The 20,559-nt window shown below is 45.2% G+C and overlaps 1 protein-coding gene across 4 annotated transcripts in view; it reads right to left on the bottom strand.

Annotated features, from left to right (window-relative positions):
• The window catches only part of LOC140735888 (cas scaffolding protein family member 4-like), a 138,530-nt gene that overhangs the window by 106,851 nt on the left and 11,120 nt on the right, over positions 1–20,559 (bottom strand). The window contains exon 1 of one of the 4 annotated variants that reach the window (XM_073061466.1): positions 13,244–13,269. The exons of 1 other annotated variant lie outside the window; for it this stretch is intronic. Coding sequence is in view for 1 of the 3 variants with exons in the window: in XM_073061463.1 (XP_072917564.1) it covers positions 1,517–1,594 (78 nt within the window). In the remaining 2 variants the exon portion in view is untranslated. Of the gene's footprint in view, positions 1–1,516; positions 1,679–11,264; positions 11,325–13,243; positions 13,270–20,559 lie in introns of those variants that run through there. 2 more of the 4 variants (XM_073061465.1, XM_073061463.1) reach the window with 2 other exon arrangements.

Raw genomic sequence — 20,559 nt, forward strand, 5'->3', positions numbered from 1 at the left:
AATTCGGGTTAATTGCCCGTCCTTCAGCCCTGGGTGCTCAGACTAATGAGTGACCCTTCTCATAACGTTGGGCAACTGGTGTAGCCAATTCAGACTGGGGACGGAGCATGTACCACACTGCAGTGCAGGTCCAAACATCTGGTCTTTTGGGTTGCACAGTGCATTGGTGCCTATACATTGCACACTAGCAGGAACTCCTAACATTGGAATTAAACCTATTAATCACATTCCTTGAGCTATTCGTTGGATGGTCAACATTTTCAGCTTCTGCCTGAATGTCATTAGAACAGCACACACAATGTGTTGGAGGAATTCGGCAAGTCAGGCAGCATCAATGGAGGAAAACAAACAGTTGCCATTTCTGGCGTGACTCTTTATGAGGACCTCTGCAGACCCCAGTTCTGATAGGGATCCCAGCTGACTCTTCCCCACCAAAAGCATTCCCACGCCTCTCTGATGCTGAGGTTAAATGAATTTGCATTACCACAGCAGCTTTCATATCCCACTGCCAGCCACCCGCCCTAGACCAGAACTCTGTTTCTATTCCCTGGTCTGCCGAGTGCTTCTGGAGAGGTTCAGGGAGCAGACCTGTTGCCCCAAAGCTCCAACAACCAACCGGGGTTCAGTCGTGAACTCCGACACTGCCCGTGGGGTGTCCGCCTGCTCTTCATGAGCTTCCCCCAGGAGCTCTGATTTCTGCCCACTCCCCAAAGGAATATGAGTGAGAAGGTAAAATGCCCGCAGCAAATTAACCCCGTGTGTGGGTGAATCTGGGGCGAGCTGATAGAAATGTGGAGAGAGTAAAACTGGGACAAGTGTAAGTGATAACAGCAAGAGATTCTGCAGATGCTGGAAATCCAGCTGAGTTCCTCCAGCATTTTGTGTGTTACTAGTTTAAATAGATGCTTGATGGTTAGCACAGACCAGTGGGCTGAAGGGCCTGGTCTCCTGCTGTGTGATTCTATATCTCAGTCAAAGTCTTCTCAGAAACTGTGTGGAGCAGGAAGCTCTGGACCAAATTGGCTTAACCCACAAATTCGAGAGCAATAGGTTCAGGGCACAGGGAAGAACTCTCCCTCAGGACAGGTAATCAAATATCAAGTCCGTCGGGGGTGGTGATGGTGTGGGGGGGGGGGGGGGTGAGTGCATGATTTAGCGCTGTTCCGTAAAGACACTTCGGGCAGTGCAGACTATGGAAGCGTTGGCACAAGTCCAAACATCTACTCTTCTAGTCTGCACAATGGAGAGGTGGGATTTAATTCAAAAACAGCGACTCGCTACAATTGTTTTTACAGGTATAGTACTGGAGAGTTGGGTACCGATTCCTGTCTCCGCTCTGCCCCCTGATAAGCCTGCAGTCTGATGGCACGCAGCTTACAGAAACTGTGCTCTCAGGAGTAAACTGACACACTTCGGCAAGTTTTCAGCGAGGACAGGAGTTGTGCCGGCATCCAAGAGGAAATAACCGCAGCTAATCGTCGCTCGTATGGAAAGGGCTTGAGAGAGAGATACTCACCGTGAACTTCATCTTCCACCTCCAGCTCATGTTCCCCAGGACACGCACGGCGCAGTATATCCAGCCGAAGCAGTGCATCGGGCTCACTGGGAGCTGGGTATTTTCTGCTTCCTCCCCTCGCTCGTGTTCAGCGGTTGGTTGTTGCAAGTTGTGTATTGGAAATGTGCCTCTGGCTCTTTTCACTGGCGGCCCCGCGTTGAGTGACTGGATTCGCCGCTGCGGGGCTTCGGTGGGGCTCATTACCATAAGAAAACACAGCTGACTTTCCAATTGGCTCAGCGGAGGGTCTCCCCGGGGTCGTCACACCGAGGTACCTTCCAGTCCAACAGCGGCGAAGGCGAGGAGTGATGCCCCGGCTCATTTACTGTCTCACTCATCTTTAACAAAAGAAAACCTGCAGATGCTGGAAATCTAAACAACCACACAACATGCTGGAGGAACTCAGCGGGCCAGGCAGCATCTATGGAAAGGAGTACAGTCGACGTCTGGGGCCGAAACCTTGACTATGCTCTTTTCCATAGATACTGCCTAGCTTGTTGAGTTTCTCCACCGTTTTAAGGGTACCGCTAATCTTCAGCTTACTTTAAAGTCACATGCTCATCTTGCTTATTTATGAAAACAGGAGTTTCTTCTTTTCCTTCCATTGATAGCAATATAAATGGATACCTGACAGTCAACACCACTATGGTGGGCGAAGTATCTGAGTCTTTCCTGCTTAACTTTATCCAGTTTCATGGGTGGTGGATGGCTGCAGACTCTCCCTGGGTTAGACTGGACGCCACAGTGCTACAGTGCGCCAAGTGCCATTCCCACAATGCTCCTCACCACACCCCCACACCCGATTCAACCCCTCGTCTGTGGGAGAAAACCGCAGCACCCAGAGAAAGCCTACGCACTCCATGGGGAGGACATACGGGGACTCCTCGCAGATGACATCAGAACTGAATTCCAAACTCCAACGCCCAGAGCTATAATTGTCACAATGTGTGCTGGCAATATCGGAACCCGGGTGTAGAGGAAAGACAGACTCGTGATGCAGAAACAGTGGCGAGATTTTATTCATGGTAATTGCAAAAGTGCATCAGCGGCTCAGCCGAGCAACACTGCAAGAAGTAACATTCTCCAAACTAGGACCCTGCGATTAGTGCTAATCAGGCATCCGCTTATATACAAGTAACACGGATCCCTGAGCCTATCAAAATAAATTTAACAAGCTTAAACAGAAGGCACCAAGAGCTGGATTACAAAGAGTGAGTCACTCAAGAAAAACACATGGAACTCTAAATAATTAATGATTGGAGTTAAACAACAATAAGCCAATTCAGTTGTTGTTCCTTTTTACGCCTTGTGGTGCATTAAGCGGCATTTTTTGCTATTTCCTTATCATTTGTCTGTTTTTTAGGAGGCCCAGTTGATAGCTTAACGCTCAACCCAGCACAGATGGAAAGCCTGTAAGGAAGGCCGGATTTGAACCTGGGACCATTTGCCTCAAAATCTGGTGCTGATACCACTACACCACCAGCTGGTAATAAACCAATTCAAGTGCTCAAAAAAACCTCAGTGCCCTGCACTCTCCGGTGCCCCACACAGGCCAGAAGAACTCATTATACAATAATAGTGTCGTGCTAACGGTTATCTCTTTATGGAATCACCCAGTGGACTTCACGCTCACTGACAGATTCTCCTGTCACACAGATGGGGCTGTGCCTCATTTCACTCCAGTGTCCACATGGAGTCAAGGGAGCAATGTCGCCATGTTTACTGACTTCAGCTCAGTGTCAGAAGCCAAATGCCGCAACATGCCCGTAGCCTGTGCGTCTGAAAACTAGTTTCTTCTCTGATATTTGCAGCCAAGATGCTCGGTGTCCCTATCTGGTTCTCTGCAGATCCAGGGCGGAGGTGAGAGGAGACGCAATTACTCAGGGGTTGTTGAAGATCGACAACAAACCCCTTTAAAACAGAGTAGCCCACTACAGCGCACCAGTCCCCTATGGTTTGGGGTTGCCAGGACAACTTCACTTTGATAAGAGTATTGCCTCCCTTCAGCCAGAGCAGGCGGGCCCCAGAAACTGACAGGTTTATCTCTCAGCACCACTGACATCTCCCAGAATGGAGTGCTATCAGTCCACAATCACCACTTCTGGCCCTCCTGGTGAGGAGGAGATGACCCCCTTGTTAATACTACCAGGGAAAGGCTGGTTTGAAACCAGGTCTGTGGTCTGGACGTTGGTCCAGATGCACTGTCTTGAACAGAAATATTAACTGATGTTCCCACCACAGATGTTGCTTGACCCACGGATTTCCTCCAGTGACTTTTTTCCCTCAGACTCTAGCGACTATAGTCTCTTGTGTCTCTGTGATGTTAGCTCTTGTTGCCCCTATGAACTGCATTGGAGAGTGAATTTTATAAACTACCCTGGCCTAGGGTCAGAACCCAAGCCCTTTTTCTACCTGATACCCCAATTTGCTTTGTGCCCTTTACCACATGAAGACTTTACAGAGGTTGGGAAGACTCACATGGGGGGCCAATGGTAGCATTTACTCTTCCTTTCCACCAAGGTGTAAATGATTAAATATTCAGAAGTTCACATTCCTGAATTAAGTTTATTGACAAGACAGTTCTGCATCACTATCTGGTATTGGGGTGGGGGGGGGGGGGGGCTACTTCACAGGACCGAAAGAAGCTGCAGAGGTTTGTAAATTTAGTCGGCTCCATCTTGGGTACTAGCCTACAAAGCACCCAGGACATCTTCAAGGAGCGGTGTCTCAAATTCTTGGGTTGGTTAAGGGAGCATCTCTGAATTACCTATTCAAAGTGAAAAGAAAGAAACCAGAACCACAGGACACTGCAGATGTTGGAATCCAGTGCAAGAAACAAGAAGCTGGGGGAGCTCAGTAGATCAGGCAGCTTCTCTGGAGGGAAGAGGACAGTTAACATTTTGGGTCAAGACTCTTCATCCAGATGATTTGCATTTGTCCAGAATCCTTCACATCCATGAGGCAGTTGATGGTTGTAATATTGGGAATAGCAGAAACAATTTTGCACAAATTAAGGTTCTAATTTGTGACAACAAACAAATAAAACCATTGAAAACATCCTATCCAGATGCATCACAGCTTGGCATGGCAACTGCCCCCGACCAAGACTACAGAAGCTGCAGTGATTTGTCAACGCATCATGATAACCAGCCCCTTCCCTCATACGTATCAAGAACCCCCCCCCCCACCCTAGTCATTCCCTTCTCTCCCACCTCCCATAGGAAAAAGATGTGCTGGGAGCAGCCTGCAAAACTGAAGCCGCACACCCCAGCGCCAACCAACACAACACAACAGCAACCAAACAATAACAGCAATATCAGCTCCTTTCCTTTAGCTCATCCACGTGCATGAGGCATCCTACACGCGCGCGCGCACGCACACAGACACACACACACACACACCACATGCACGCGCACACACCACACGCACGCGCACACACACACGCACACAAACACACCACACGCACGCGCACACACCACACGCACGCGCACACACACACACGCACACAAACACACCACACGCACGCGCACACAAACACACTCACACTCACACACACACACACACAAACACACCACACGCACGCGCACACAAACACACTCACACTCACACACACACACACACAAACACACCACACGCACGCGCACACACCACACACACGCGCACACATGCACACAAACACACCACACGCACGCGTGCACACCACGCACATGCACACACCACACGCACGCGCATACGCACGCGCATACACCACATGCACGCGCACACACGCACACGCACACACACACACTCTCACACACACACACACACTCTCACACACACACGCACACAAACACACCACACGCACGCGCGCACACCACGCACACGCACACACCACACGCACACGCACGCGCACACACCACATGCACACGCACACGCACACACACACTCTCACACACACACACTCTCACACGCACACGCACACACACTCACACGCACACACACACACTCTCACACATACACACACACACTCTCATACACACATGCACACACACACACTTTCACACACACACACACTCAAACACACACTCTCACATACACACACTCTCACACACACACACTCACACACACACACACACACACACACACACACACACACACACACACACACACACACACACACACACACACACACACACACACACACACACACACACACACCTTGAAGCAGGCTCTCACTGGAGAGCTGAGACCAGTGTGGGTGGCTGAGCAGAGCTAAGACCAGCTGCTGAGGTGTCTGAACAGCTGATCTTCCTCCAGGCAGATGCTTTAGATTCTTATTGCTTCTTTCTCCTTTCCCTCCACCAAAGTCTTCAGGTCTCCCTGAAATCTTACCTTCTGCACCCACTCAGTTCCTAGAACTGAGATAATACACATGGGAACAGTAAGCTGTTAATGACAAGAACTTTAACAGTGTTAATGCGCAGGGGTATCTTCGGGCCCAAGTCCAGAACTCCCTGAAAGAGGCTGTGTGGATTGATATTGTGGTAAATGTGGCATGGGGCATGCTTGGTCAAAGCACAGAGTTCAAGAGTCAAGAAGTTATATCGTAGTTTCACAAAACTCTTGTAAGGCTGTATCTGAAGTATTCAATCTCCTTATAATGAGGATGGGGAGACTTTGGAAAGGATGCAGAAGAGGTCTACTAGGACACTGCCTGGATTAGAGGGTGTGTGCTATAAGGAGGTTGGATGGACTTGGTTGCTTTCCCTGGAGAGGCAGAGACTGAGGGGAGAACCAATAGGAGTTTATAAGAATATGAGATGCATAGATAGAGTAAAGGGTTGTAGTGTCAAACAGCCGGGAAGTGGGTCCTTCTGCCCAATTTGTTCACACTGGCTATAGAGAGTTAGTGTCTTTTCCCAGAACTGAAATGTCCAACGTTGAGGGTAAGAGGGGGAAAGTTCTAAGGAGCTGTACAGGGCAAGTTTTACACGCAGAGAATTGGTGGGTGCCTGGAATGTGCTTCCAGGGAGGTGGCGGAGGCAGATACGACACGGGCATTTAAGAGGCTCTCAGACAGACACATGAGTGTGTCGAGAATGGAGGAACAGGAACATCTTATAGGCGGAGGGGATTTGTTAGTTTCATTTACTAGGTACAATGTAGTGGGCCTAAGAGCCTTTTCCTGTGCTGTACTGTTCTATGTTATATGTTTTAACACTCCATACAATGATTTCCTGGGACATGCAACTGGTTGTCTCCCTATGATCACGCTAATCAGTACCTCGTATAATCTTCCCAACAGCAACCCCCTTCCTCTTCACTGCTCAAACCCACAACTATTTCTCCAGCTGTCCTCTCTCCAGTTGTCTCTTTGAGATGTGTACATATTAAGCAACAGGGATGGAGATTATGAAAAATTGTGGAAGCACATGGTCCAAGACTGTTGTCACTCTCTGTGTGACCTGATTACTTCAGTGGAGAAGTCAAATGGAGTCACAAGGGACTGCAGGAGCTGGAATCTGGCCACAAACATGGAATTTTCCATTTTCAGGAAACCTCCCATGCACCCCTACATCTCCATTCATCTCTCTGAGTCAGTCCACCTTTGAATTTTTCATATTCCTCTGTAAACTCCTGTCAGTCCTTATACTCAGGCCTACCCTTTAATTTCAATCACCAAACCCCGCACCTTCCCCCCCAAGTAATTGGAATTTAATCGGTTGACCTTCAGATCCAGCTGCCAAAGCCCTAAGTTTTGAATTTCATTTCCAAAACTTCTTTCTTCATCCAAGGCATTCCTTCAAACCTCTATCTCTGCATGTCTACTCTAGTTCCATATTTGATGTTCTATTCCGTTGTCTGATGATGTTCCAGGCTGCAATACTAACAAAGCCATGTAAGTGAAGTTTGTTGTTGTTGTTGATACCAGGATTGACCGACCACCTGCTGAGTGTTTCCAGCACATGGTCAGTCAATCTTCAGTTTTCACTTTTGGATTTCTAGCATCTGCAGTTTTCCGTTCTCATTCAGAGATTGACTACTGTTCCTCCTTGGCCGTGGCCAGGCTTGTTAACTCTTTCGAAGTTCAAAGTTCACATTAAATTTATTATCAGAGTACACTTAAGTCACCATTAACAACCCTGAAATTCATTTTCTTGCAGGCATACTCAGAACATGTTAAGAACCATAATAGAATCAAGGAAAGACCACATCCAATAGGATGGACAAACAAGCATCGTGCAAAAGAACCAAACTGTGCAAATACAAAAGAGAAAAAAATACAATAATTTTATGCAAACATATGCAATTCTGGTAAGAATTACACAGCACTAAACTTATATGAAAGCACAGCCCAGAAAAATGAAGACTTTATCACTATAGAAGAGAAAGTTAATCAACGGAAGAGCACGACCCTCCATGGAAGGCATCCCCATGATCTGAACAGACTAGATGTCGACAAGGAACCGTTGAACACCTGGCTCAGAGATGGAGACCTCTTAGCAGAAACAAAGGGGTTCCTTGTGGCAATAGAGGATCAGGTGGTTAACACAAAAAATTACAGAGAAAACATAATAAAAGACCAACAAATTCAGGATGATAAACGTAGAAAATGCCGAGAGAAACCAGAGACAATCCAACACATTACAGGATCCTGTAGCAGTTTATCTCAATCTGATTACCTACAGGGGCATGATCAAGTGGCAAACGTCATTCACCAAATTCTTGCTTTGAAGTACAAAACTCATAGTCAGAGTCCCACAAATTATACGATGACTGATCCATTATTACAGATAGAACAATCCATAATAACCAGCCAGGTATATTATTACAGTATAAACAAGCAAGAGCAACTTACTTAATGGATATAGCCATTCCAAACACACATAACATACAGAAACCAATGTGAAAGAAAAGAAATATGCTGAATTAAAAGAGGAAGTAGAAAGACTATGGAACATGAACAGGATATATATTGTATATTGTCCCAATAATAATATCTACAACTGGTATCATCCCAAAGTCACCACACAATAGTATTAAACAATTAAGCCTACACAGCAATATTTATGTGAATCTCCAGAAAGCCACAATATTAAATACCACTAAAGTAGTCCGAAGGTTCCTAGCAATTGAGAAATGAGTGTGCTATGCATGTACCTCAGATTTTACAAGCTTGAGCTGCGAAAAAAATATATAATAATAAATAAATAAGCAATAAATTTCGAAAACCTGAAATGAAGAGTCCTTGGAAGTGAGTCCATAAGTTGTGGGAACAGTTTACTGATGGGGTAAATGAGGTTGAATGAAGTATCCCCACTGGTTCAAGAGCGTGATGGTTAGGGGGTAATAACTGTTCCTGAACCTGGTAGTGTGAGTTCTGAGGCTCCTGTACCTTCTTCCTGATGGCCGCAGTGAGAAGAGAGCATAACTTGGGTGGTAGGGGTCCCTGATGATGGATTGTGACAGTGCTCCATGTAGATGTGCTCAGTAGTGGGGAGAGCTTTACCTGTGATGGACTGGGCCGTGTCCACTACTTTTTGTAAGATTTTCCATTCAAGGGCATTGGTGTTTCCATACCAGGCTGTGATGCATCCAGTCAATATACTCTCCACTACGCATCTATCGAAGTTTCTCGAAGTATTAGATGTCATGCCAAATCTTTGCAAATTCCTAAGGAAGTAGAGGCACTGCCATGCTTTCTTCGTAATTGTACTTACATGCTGGGCCCAGGACAGGTCTTCAGAAATGATAACACCAAGGAATTTAAAGTTGTTGACCCTCTCTACCTCTGATCCTCCAATGAGGGCTGGCTCACGGACCTTCAGTTTCCTCCTCCTGAAGTCAATAATCAGTTCCGTGGTCTTGCTGACATTGAGTGAGAGGTTGTTGTCATTACACCACTCAGTCAAGTTTCCAGTCTCCCTCCTGTATGCTGATTCGTCACCATCTTTGATTCGGCCAACATCAGTAATGACATCAGCAGACTTAAATATGGCCTCAGAGCTGTCCTTAGCCACGCAGTGTAATGTGAGTAGAGCAGGAGACTAACCATACCGCCTTGTGGTACACCTGTGCTGATGGAGATTGTGGAGAAGATGTTCTTGCCGATCTGAACTGACTGGAATTTGCAAATGAGGAAATCAAGGCTCCAGCTGCACAAGAAGGTATTGAGGCCAAGGTCTTGAAGCTTATTTTAGTTTTAACGGGATGATGGTGTTGAATGCTGAGCTGTAATCGATAAAGAGTATCCTGATGTATGCATCTTTGCTGTCTAGATGTTCCAGGGTTGAGCAAAGAGCCAATGAAACAGCATCTGCAGTGGATTTGTGCCGGTAGGCAAATTGGAGCAGATCCAAGTGGCAGGAGCTGATGTGTTTCATCACCAACCTCTTAAAACACTTCATCACAGTGGATGTAAGTGCTACTGACGATAGTCATTGAGGCAGGTTACCTCGTTCTTCTGTGGCACCGGTATAGTCGAGGCCTGCTTGAAGCAGGTGGGTACCTCAGGCTGCCAAAGCGAGAAGTTAAAAATATCAGTGAAAACTCCAGTCAGCTGATCAGCACAAACAGTACTTGGCATGAATCCCCATCTGGGCCAAATGCTTTCTGTGGGTTCACCCTCCTGAAGGATGCTCTCATGTTGACCTCAGAGACAGAAATCACAGGGTCATCAGGGGCTGTGGGAGTTCATGAAGGTTCTTCCATATTTTGATAGTCAAAGTGGCATATCTAAATCTCTTTGTCACCTCACTTAGTATCTGAAATTAGTTACAGAGAGAGTGGAGGCTATCAGAGAGTGCCCAGCACCATGTGGAGTACTTTGGTCAAGAAGGATTTATTGACATTTAGACAGTTTCTTTAAAATCACAGCACAGGGCACTTTCCAATGTAAAATAAAAAAATCAGGAGGCACACAGCAAGGTCTGAGAAAGAACAGCACAGCGACAGCCAATCAGAGTTCAGTGACGGTGAAGAAGGGGCAAACCAGCCAGAATATCAGGGGACCTTGGCAAGATGAGAATTCAGTTTGTGGACTCATCTGAGAGTCATTGTCTCACAGACAGACAGACATACTTTATTGATCCCGAGGGAAATTGGGTTTCGTTACAGTCGCACCAACCAAGAATAGTGTAGAAATATAGCAATATAAAACCATAAATAATTAAATAATAACAAGTAAATTATTCCAAGTGAAAATAAGTCCAGGACCAGCCTATTGGCTCAGGGTGTCTGACACTCCGAGGGAGGAGTTGTAAAGTTTGATGGCCACAGGCAGGAATGACTTCCTATGGTGCTCAGTGTTACATCTCGGTGGAATGAGTCTCTGGCTGAACGTACTCCTGTGCCTAACCAGTACATTATGGAGCGGATGGGAGACATTGTCCAAGATGGCATGCAACTTGGACAGCATCCTCTTTTCAGACACCAGACTCCAGCAACGCAACATTCCCTCTTATCCTGGAGATGAGGAGCTGAGCCACTGTGGTGACTGATCCTGGTCCTTAGGGCTTTAGAATAACACACACAAAATGCTGGAGGAACTCAGCAGGTCAGGCAGCATTTATGAAGAGGAAGAAGGAGCCGACATTTCGGGCCAAGATGATTTATCAGAGGAGTGGCCTCTAGACACTACAGCCTTAGACCTGTAGTCTCTACGGATTCTGATTCAGAAGTGAAAGCAGCAACTACTGTGCCCCTGGGAGAGAAAGATTCTCTGACTCACCTCAAGAGTGATAGTTTCACATTGCTTTTGGGTTCCATTTAGAACAGGATCAGCTACAGGCACACGGAGTCCCCTTGCAGTTGCCTGCATAAATTAAACTGGGTTTTATTATGCAGGATATTGTTAGTTCCTGAATCTTGGGCGCGATCTGGTTGTCCAAATGAACTCAGCTATTCCTCCATGGCAGAAACAATCCAGCAAAGATGAACATCTTTCCTCAGTCTCAAGGGCAGGCACTTCCCTATCGAAAGCCCGTCAAACCAGAAACGGCCACGTTCCTGCACCATGAATGAGATGCTCACCCTGTGTAAAGGAGTGCTCACTCTGCAGTGCAATGTTTCATTTCCCAATGCTTTCCTACTTCCTCTTGTTCCTTTGAATCCTCAGAGCAGCAGTTCTGGCACCACAGTGCTCGAGAGTGGTTTTATAACTGCAAGAGATCAGGCGGGCTCAACTAGCAGACAGAGCCAAGGCTTTCCGGGCTGCAGCCCTGCTCATTGCAGCTGCTATTGTGTGAATGACAAAGGCCTTTGGTGGAAACAGACTGCCCGCCCAACCTTACATTCACCCCCTGTGACTGGGGATGTCCACACCTTGTGGCCACATGTAGATAGGGGATTGCCAGCTTATATCCGTGCCCCAGATGACGGAAGGCAAAGAGCTTGGGGGAGGGAGAGGGCTTCAATGAGATCGCACCTGGTTCTTCTGAGTACAGGCCCAGAGACATCAAGTGTTCCTCGTGTGTCAAGTATTTCATTCCTGGAATCATTCTTGTGAACCTCCTCAAAGTTGTCTCCAGGGCCATCACATTTTTCCTTAGATGCAAAGCCCAAAGTTGCACACAATATTCCAAATGCAACATGACCGACTATTCGCAAAGCCTCGCCAGTATGTCCTTACTCTCTTGAAATGATTGAGAGGACACTCACAAGTGAACCCAGTTGCGAATTCAGGGCCCAGGTAGCAGTTAGCGTGCATTTTATCACCACAGGGAATAGTTGAAGCAATTAGTGTAGATCAGGTGAACGCTCGGTCAGCACACAAAACTGGAAGGAAACACAAGATGAAGAGTGTGGGAAGGAAGTTTGTACACTTGGTGGCCACTTTATGAGGTACACCTGCACACCTGCTTGTTAATGCAGATATCTAATCAGCCAATCATGTGACAGTGCACAACAGCATGCTGACACGGTCACATGGTTCAGTTAATGTACAGACCAAGCATCAGTATGGGGAAGAAATGTGATCTAAACTACTCTGACCATGGAATGGTGGCAGGTGCCAGATGGGGAGGTTTGAGTATCTCAGAAACCGCAGATCTCCGGTGCTTTTCACATACAATGGTCTCTAATTCATACAGAGATTGGTGCAAAAGAAACACATCATGTGAGTGGCAGTTCTGTGGGCAAATCACTTTGTCAATGAGAGAGGGCAGAAGAAAATGGCCAGACTGGTTCAATCTGGTAGGAAAGCAACAGTAGCTGAAAAACCACATGTTACAACGGTGGTGTGCAGAAAAGTGTTCCTGAACTCACAACATGCAGAACCATGAAGTGGATGGGCTACAGCAGCAGGGCCACACTCAGTGGCCACTTTATTGGGTACAGGAGGCACCCAGTAAGGTCACGTATAAGATTATCAACTTAAGCCCTGTTTTTGCAATGTCAGTGATGGAAAGGATTCCACTTTTCTTTCCCTTGACCAACCTTACCTGCCGTAACAACTGAGGAAACAAAGCCCAGTTGCCAATACAGTCGAATGATGCAAGGTCCGTTGAAGAAACTGTTTCTGTCTCTGCCTCAGGCAGCACCAAAACCACATTCACACGTTGGATTCCAGTCTGATATTGAACTTTGAGAAACACACATCCTGTTGCATGACTAATTTGTGAGATTTCATATAACCCAAGCGAGTGGCACAGGAACCCAAACTACCTCACAGTTAGCTTAGCAATAAAGCCTTGCCTGCAGCAACCTTACCAGTTCACTAATCTGAATGAGGGCTAACACGGTGGTCAGCAGCACAGGAGCGCCGCAGGGAACCGTACTCTCTCCGGTCCTGTTCACCCTGTACACATCAGACTTCCAATATAACTCGGAGTCCTGCCATGTGCAGAAGTTCGCTGATGACACGGCCATAGTGGGGTGTGTCAGGAATGGACAGGAGGAGGAGTATAGGAAACTGATACAGGACTTTGTGATATGGTGCAACTCAAACTACCTATGTCTCAATATCACCAAGACCAAGGAGATGGTGGTGGACTTTAGGAGATCTAGGCCTCATACGGAGCCAGTGATCATTAATGTATCTATCTATCTACTTTGTGATAAGCTTTGTGGGTCGAGATGAAGCAGCTACTTTATCCCAAACAAGATCCATACCACATCCTGGCCTGTCCCACGTGACTGACAGAAGCTGACAGAAACGTGAGCAGTTGCTTACTCTGTTACAGTCTAAGGGAGATTTTAGTGGTGAGTGGGATTTCCTATTTGAAAACTGCCCAGACAAAGACTCGTTCATCCTTTAGATATGCTCATGGAATAGGAACACCCAGGAGAGAGCATGCCTTACGAGGAAATTCTGAGCAAGCTAGGACTTTCCTCTCTGCACCGAAGGAGGATGAGCAATGACTTGATAGAGTTATAGGTTGATTGGATTACCATAAATTTTTCCCAGGGTAGAAATTGTTAATAATTTTAAGGGGATCGGAGGAAAGTATAGGGGATTCAAAGGTAAGTTTTTATACACAGAGAGTGGTGGGTGCATAGAATGCCCTGCCTAGGGTGATACTAGATGCAGGTACTTTAGGAATATTTAAGAAACTCTTGGATAGGCAGACAGACAGACAGATAGATAGACATACTTTATTGATCCTGAGGGAAATTGGGTTTTGTTACAGTCGCACCAACCAAGAATAGTGTAGAAATATAGCAATATAAAACCATATATAATTAATAATAAGTTAATCATACCCGGTGGAAATGTCCAAGTCCAGCCTATTGGCTCAGGGTGTCTGACACTCCGAGGGAGGGGTTGTAAAGTTTGATGGCCACAGGCAGGAATGACTTCCTATGACACTCAGTGTTACATCTTGGTGGAATGAGTCTCTGGCTGAATGTACTCCTGTGCCTAACCAGTACATTATGGAGTGGATGGGAGTCATTGTCCAAGATGGCATGCAACTTGGACAGCATCCTCTTTTCAGACACCACCGTCAGAGAGTCCATTTCCACCCCCACAACATCACTGGCCTTATGAATGAGTTTGTTGATTCTGTTGGTGTCTGCTACCCTCAGCCTGCTGCCCCAGCACACAACAGCAAACATGATAGCACTGGCCACCACAGACTCGTAGAACATCCTCAGCATCATCCGGCAGATGTTAAAGGACCTCAGTCTCCTCAGGAAATAGAGACGGCTCTGACCCTTCTTGTAGACAGCCTCAGTGTTCTTTGACCAGTCCAGTTTATTGTCCATTCGTATCCCCAGGTATTTGTAATCCTCCACCATGTCCACACTGACCCCTTGGATGGAGAATAGAGAAAAGGAGGGCTGTATCGGAGGGAAGGGTTAGATTGATCTTAGAGTAGGTTATAAATTGGCAAAGCATCGTGGGCTGAAGGGCTGTACTGTGCTGTGGTGTTCTGTGTTCCAAAATTCAGATGTGTGGGATTCACGGTGACCTGGCTGTTTGGATGCAGAATTTGCTGGCCCACAGAAAACAGAGGGAAGTGGTCAGTGGGTCTAATTCTAGCTAGAGGTGCGAGACTAGTGACGTTCCGCAGGGATCTGTACTGGGACTTCTGTTGCTTGTATTATAACAAATGAGTTGGAGGAAAAAGTGGATGGATAGGTTGGTGATTTTGCAGATGGCGCAAAGATCGATGGTATTGTTGGTAGCCAAACGTTACAGCGGGGTGACGATCGGTTTCAGATGTGGGCGGGGGAAATGGCAAGTGGACTTTAACCCAGGCAAGTGTGAGGTGCTGCACTTTGGGGAATGTAACATAAAGTGAGAGCACACAGTTAATGGAGGGATCCCTAACAGTGCTGAAGTAGAGAGGGATCTTACAGTCCATGTCTACAGCTCCCTGAAAATGGCTGCACAAGTCAATAGGGACACAAGAGATTCTGCAGATGCCCGAAATCTTGAGTAATACACACAAAATGCTGGGAAAAACTCAGCAAGTCATGCAGCGCCTTTGGAGAGGAACAAACAGTCAACATGGCAATAATAAACCAATCACCAATGGCAGGGACTCAAGGATATACTCAAAGCTTTCTTTAAAGAAATGCAGCTGCTCCTCTAACTCCTGGGAATCCCTGGAGCTTGACTGCTTAGAGTGGAGGAGAAACACTCAAGATGGATGCCTGCATCAGGAACACTCAGAACAGATGCTGACCTGCTGAGTCCTTCCAGCATTTTACGTGTGTTACCACCTCACAATCTACCTGCCCACTCACAATGCCGACAGCATTGTGTTCCTCAGTGTGTGCTGATCCCACATCAGTCACCCTAGAACATGCTGGATGTAGAGGAAGCAAGCCACTTCGACCCTGAAAGACTGCCTAGAAAGAAGGTTATATACCCTCAGTGGCTACTTTATTAGGTCAGTCCTGCACCTAATGAAGTGGCCACTGAGTTTGTCTCTGTACGTTCATGGTCTTCCATTCACCTCAAGATTTGACATGTTGTGCATTCAGAGAAGCTCTTCTGCACACCACTGTTGTAATGCATGGTTATCTGAGTTAGGCTGCCTTCCTGTCAATGTGAACACGTCCAGCTATTCTCCTATGAACTCTCTCATTAATAAAGCATTTTCCCCACAGAACTGCCACTCACTGAATTCTTTTTGCACCATTCTCTGTAAACTCTAGTTGTGCGTGAAAATCCCAGAAGATCAGCAGTTTCTGAGATACTCAAATCACCCCATCTGGCACCAACAACACTGGACAGCATTTTTTTTTAAATTAGTTTTTTTATACATTTTCTACATCGCTACAGATTTTTAAAAAAACCCAGATCGAAATGAGGAACATTAATACAGTGCAAAAATAAACATACAATAATAATATAATACAAAAGAAGATAATTGAGAAAGCACCCAAATTGAAGATATGTAAAATTAGTATCCTCCCCAAACCCCGCAACAAAAAAGAACTCCAGACCAACCACAACGCAATCTAGAGAGTATACATCAGGACATTCAAACCCCCAAAACTGTAAATACACTTAGCAACAGAAGATATTAATGCCTACTACCAACAAAAAAGGAGCTGAAAGCAAGGGACCGAGAAAAAAAACCTTAGTTAAGAGGAAGGTTATGAAAATACTCAATAAAAGGTCCCCAGACCCTATGGAACTTTGTATCCGAATTAAGAACTGAATAATGAATTTTTTCAAGGTCTAAGCAGGACATAATATCATTAAGCCATTGAGCATGCGTGGGCGGGGCAACATCCCTCCATCTAAGGAGGATTAAACGTCTAGCCAGGAGAGAAGCAAAAGATAATATTCGACACTTAGTCGAACTCAGACGTAAATCTGTCTTACCCAAAAAACCGAACAAAGCAATTAAAGGGTTAGGTTCTAGGTGGTGATTCAGAATACAAGATAACATTATGAAGACATCTTTCCAAAATTTCTCCAAGCTAGGACAAAACCAGTACATATGAATGAGAGAGGCCTCGCCCCTTTTGCAAGCATTTTTTTAAAGTGTTGCAATGGATTCACTTTCAAGGTCTCTTCATCTCATGCTCTTGAAACTTAATTGCTTATTTATTATTTTTTTTTCTCTCCGATCAAGCTGGTAAAACCTGAGGTACGGGCATAGCCAAGGAAACTCATTTTGCAATTGCTAGGAATTTCAGGACTTTTTATTCTAGTGGTGTTTAGTATTGTGGCTTTCTGTACTTAATAAAGTGGCCACCGTGTGTATGACCAATGTGAGAGAAATCGAGACAAAGAGAATGACAGAGTGTGTGTGTGTGTGTGTGTGTGTGTGTGTGTGTGTGTGTGTGTGTGTGTGTGTGTGTGTGTGTGTGTGTGTGTGTGTGAGAGAGAGAGAGGGAGAGAAAGAGAGACTCCTTGACTTCCCTTGTCAGACATGGTTGCCTCATCCTCCCTTTAGAATATTTCTTCTTCTTTAGGATGTACTGTATCTATCTTACACTTTCCAAATTGCTCCCAGAAACTCCAGCCATTGCTGTCCTGCTATCGTCCCTGCTAGTGTCCCCTTCCAATCAGCTTGATCAGCTGTTCCTTCCTGCCTCTGTCCTTTACTCCACTGTAATACTGGTACATCTGATTTTATCTCCTGCCAGATCCACTTACACAGTCTAACCCCTGCTTGTTGATGCCACTTTTTACCATTCTCAGGCAGATATGAACTCACTGTTTGGACACTGATCTATTTTCTGGGCTTGCTAATAGAAGTTGGTTACAGTACAGCTAATTGACAAGTGTGACTCAAGTTATTTTAAATATTCACAGTAAAACCAAAGAATATATGATCATACCAAAAATAACCCACTGGGGAAGGTATGAGATTTTTATCAGATTGGTTACTTTAAGATTCATTGGAGAACTCTCCTGTCCATTGTCAAACATAACTGAAAGGCTCTCCAAACCAGACTTTATAAATTTGATATAACTTGTATCTTAGTAGCACAAATGTAGTCAGTTCTAAATCATGTTTATATATATCTCTCTTCAACTGTGTTGGTGATTAGGGCAAAATGTGGAGAAATCTCCTTTCTGTTTACACCCCAAACCGCCAACACTACTGCAGATTATCACGTACTTTTGTGCACAGAGCTGGACCTGGTACTTCCTGCACTGCAGCTGAAATGATATATGTGAACTGTGAAGACCTGTGAAACTTCCTGATCTCGCTAAGGGAATTGGAAAGTTGAAGCCAGGTTCATTGCCATATGCACAACTATCTGTACGCAGTAAGTTACTAGTGGCAGCACGACAAGTGCATCATTCACAAGAAGAAACATAAGTTATATAAAATTATACCAGAGAGTGCAACTGGAATAGAAAATATGCATTCTAGCGCATTATAGTCATGGTGCTGCTATACAGAGCGAGTGATTAGTGTTGCGCAGGTCAGTTTAAAGCTATACCTATCAGGACCAGCATGAGATAGGGTAGATTTCTCTGCAACAGAGGAGGCTGAAGGGAGAATCAACTGAGTATAAAATTAGAAGAGAGTTAGATGATGGGATTTGAAAGAATGTATTTCTCTGAGTCATAAACCTGGGAAGGTAAATTCAGAATAATCAGAAGGATTAGGGGCGGAGATGGAAACACAGTCTGTGCCTGAAGGGTGACGAGGCACCTCACTGTCTGAAAAAACAGGAGAGGGAAAAACCCAAACATTTAATCAGCACTCGGCTGTGACCTGGCTGAAAACCAACACAGAGTGAATGCGCTGAGAGACCTTCTTAGTTGCACACATTTTCTGAGTTGTGTGAAGGCCCCTGCATTAGTTCACTTCTATCCTATTTCATTGGTTTTCATTTTTATCCTGAAGATATGAAATAGGCAGGGGATCTGACAGCTCAAATGGTTTATCTTGGAAAAAACCACAGAAAACTGTGTGCAGGTAGCAATTGTGGAGGGAAAATGGTAGCATTTCTGGTCAAAACCTTGTATCAGAACCACATGTTTGTCTCTCCTGCTACCACGTAAATCAACACGATTGGCTGTAAGTGTGATGCAGAGGACTGCAAGACTCTTAATGCTCCATTATTGCTTCAAAGCTTCTAGGCCAGGTAATTGAAAAACAGTTTATCTAAAATCAGTAGTGAGCAATTCACTGGAAGTCCTGAAAAGCAGCTTAAGTCGTGTATAAAGATGCAAATTTGTCAAGGAGTCTCAGGATTGGTTTGTTAAGTGAAGTTCAGATATCCAAATGATCTGATTGAATTCTTTAAGGTGGTAACATTTGGATAGATCGGAGGAAGTATATATTTGATCAGATGAATGGATTTTAATAAGATATTTGTCAATGCCCCTTAGGAACATTTGTAAATAACCAACCATCTGACATTACTTTAAATCTAGATTGGATACTCATTTATAAAGACAAAAGATTCTGCAAGTGCTGGAGATCTTGAGCAACACACACACACAAAATGTTGGAGGAACTCAGCAGGTCAGACAGCATTTATGAACAGGAATAAACACTCAACAATTTGGGCCAAGACCCTTTGTCGGTACTTGAAACGAAGTGGGACAGAAGAGGGTGGCGAAACGGTGGAAGAGATAATGAACAAGGTGGTAGGCTTACAAATGATCTGTTTAAATGAAGCGATAAAGAGCAATGGAATTCAGTACAAAGAGGTAAATCACACACCAAGGAGTAACAGAGAAACAGAATTTACAGTAAAAGCTGATGCACATCCCTCAATAAAGCAAGGTATGGAAATAACATGGTACAGATATTCTTCATTACTGGTTAAGGCTGGTGGCTTAAGTACTAATATAACTACAGCCCACAAGAGTAGACAGGTGTAGAGCCCTGATCACTGCTCTAATTGGAAGTCAGGATGTGGTTTTGTTTGAAAAACATTGAACCAAAGACAGGTTTAAATATTATAATCCAAGTCTAAAACCAGGCTGTTTTCCAAAAGTTCAGAGAGTAACTAATAAAGCAAATTAGGGAGGCAAATAGACTGACAACAGATTGGTCAGCCTACACGTGCTGGGCTAAAAGGCGAGATTCTACACAGGCCAACTAAACTCAGAGATTTGTCAACCCAATTTACCCATGCCAGCGGAACTAGTCCTATGTTGCCCTATCCCTCTCTAAACCTTTCCTATATCCATGAACCTGTCCAAATGTCTTTTAAACATTGCAACTGCACTCACCTCCACCACCTCCTTTCTGAAACCCAACACCCTCCATGTGAAAAAATTAGTCCCTCAGATCCCTTGTAAATATTTCCAGTCTCACCTTAAACCAAAGCCTTCTACTCTTAAACTCCTACTGTGGGGAAAAGACTGTAATCATTCATTTTATTTGGACCCTTGTGCTGTTACATACTTCCATAAGAGCACCACTCCAGTCTCCTAAATTGAAGGGTAAACAATCCCAGCCTATCCTGTTCCTCCTTATAGTTTAAGCTATCCAGTCCTGAGAAAGTGTTTGTGAGTCTTTACGACACCCTTTCCAATTAATTCTGGGGCCGTGCAGTAGTGTAGTTAGCACACCGCTCTACAGTGCCGGCAGCCCAGGTTGAATTCCCGCTGCCGCTTCTAAGGAGTTTGTACGTTCTCCCTGTAA

Source organism: Hemitrygon akajei, chromosome 11 (genome assembly GCF_048418815.1).
Source record: "Hemitrygon akajei chromosome 11, sHemAka1.3, whole genome shotgun sequence".
Classification (NCBI taxonomy): Eukaryota; Metazoa; Chordata; class Chondrichthyes; order Myliobatiformes; family Dasyatidae; genus Hemitrygon; species Hemitrygon akajei.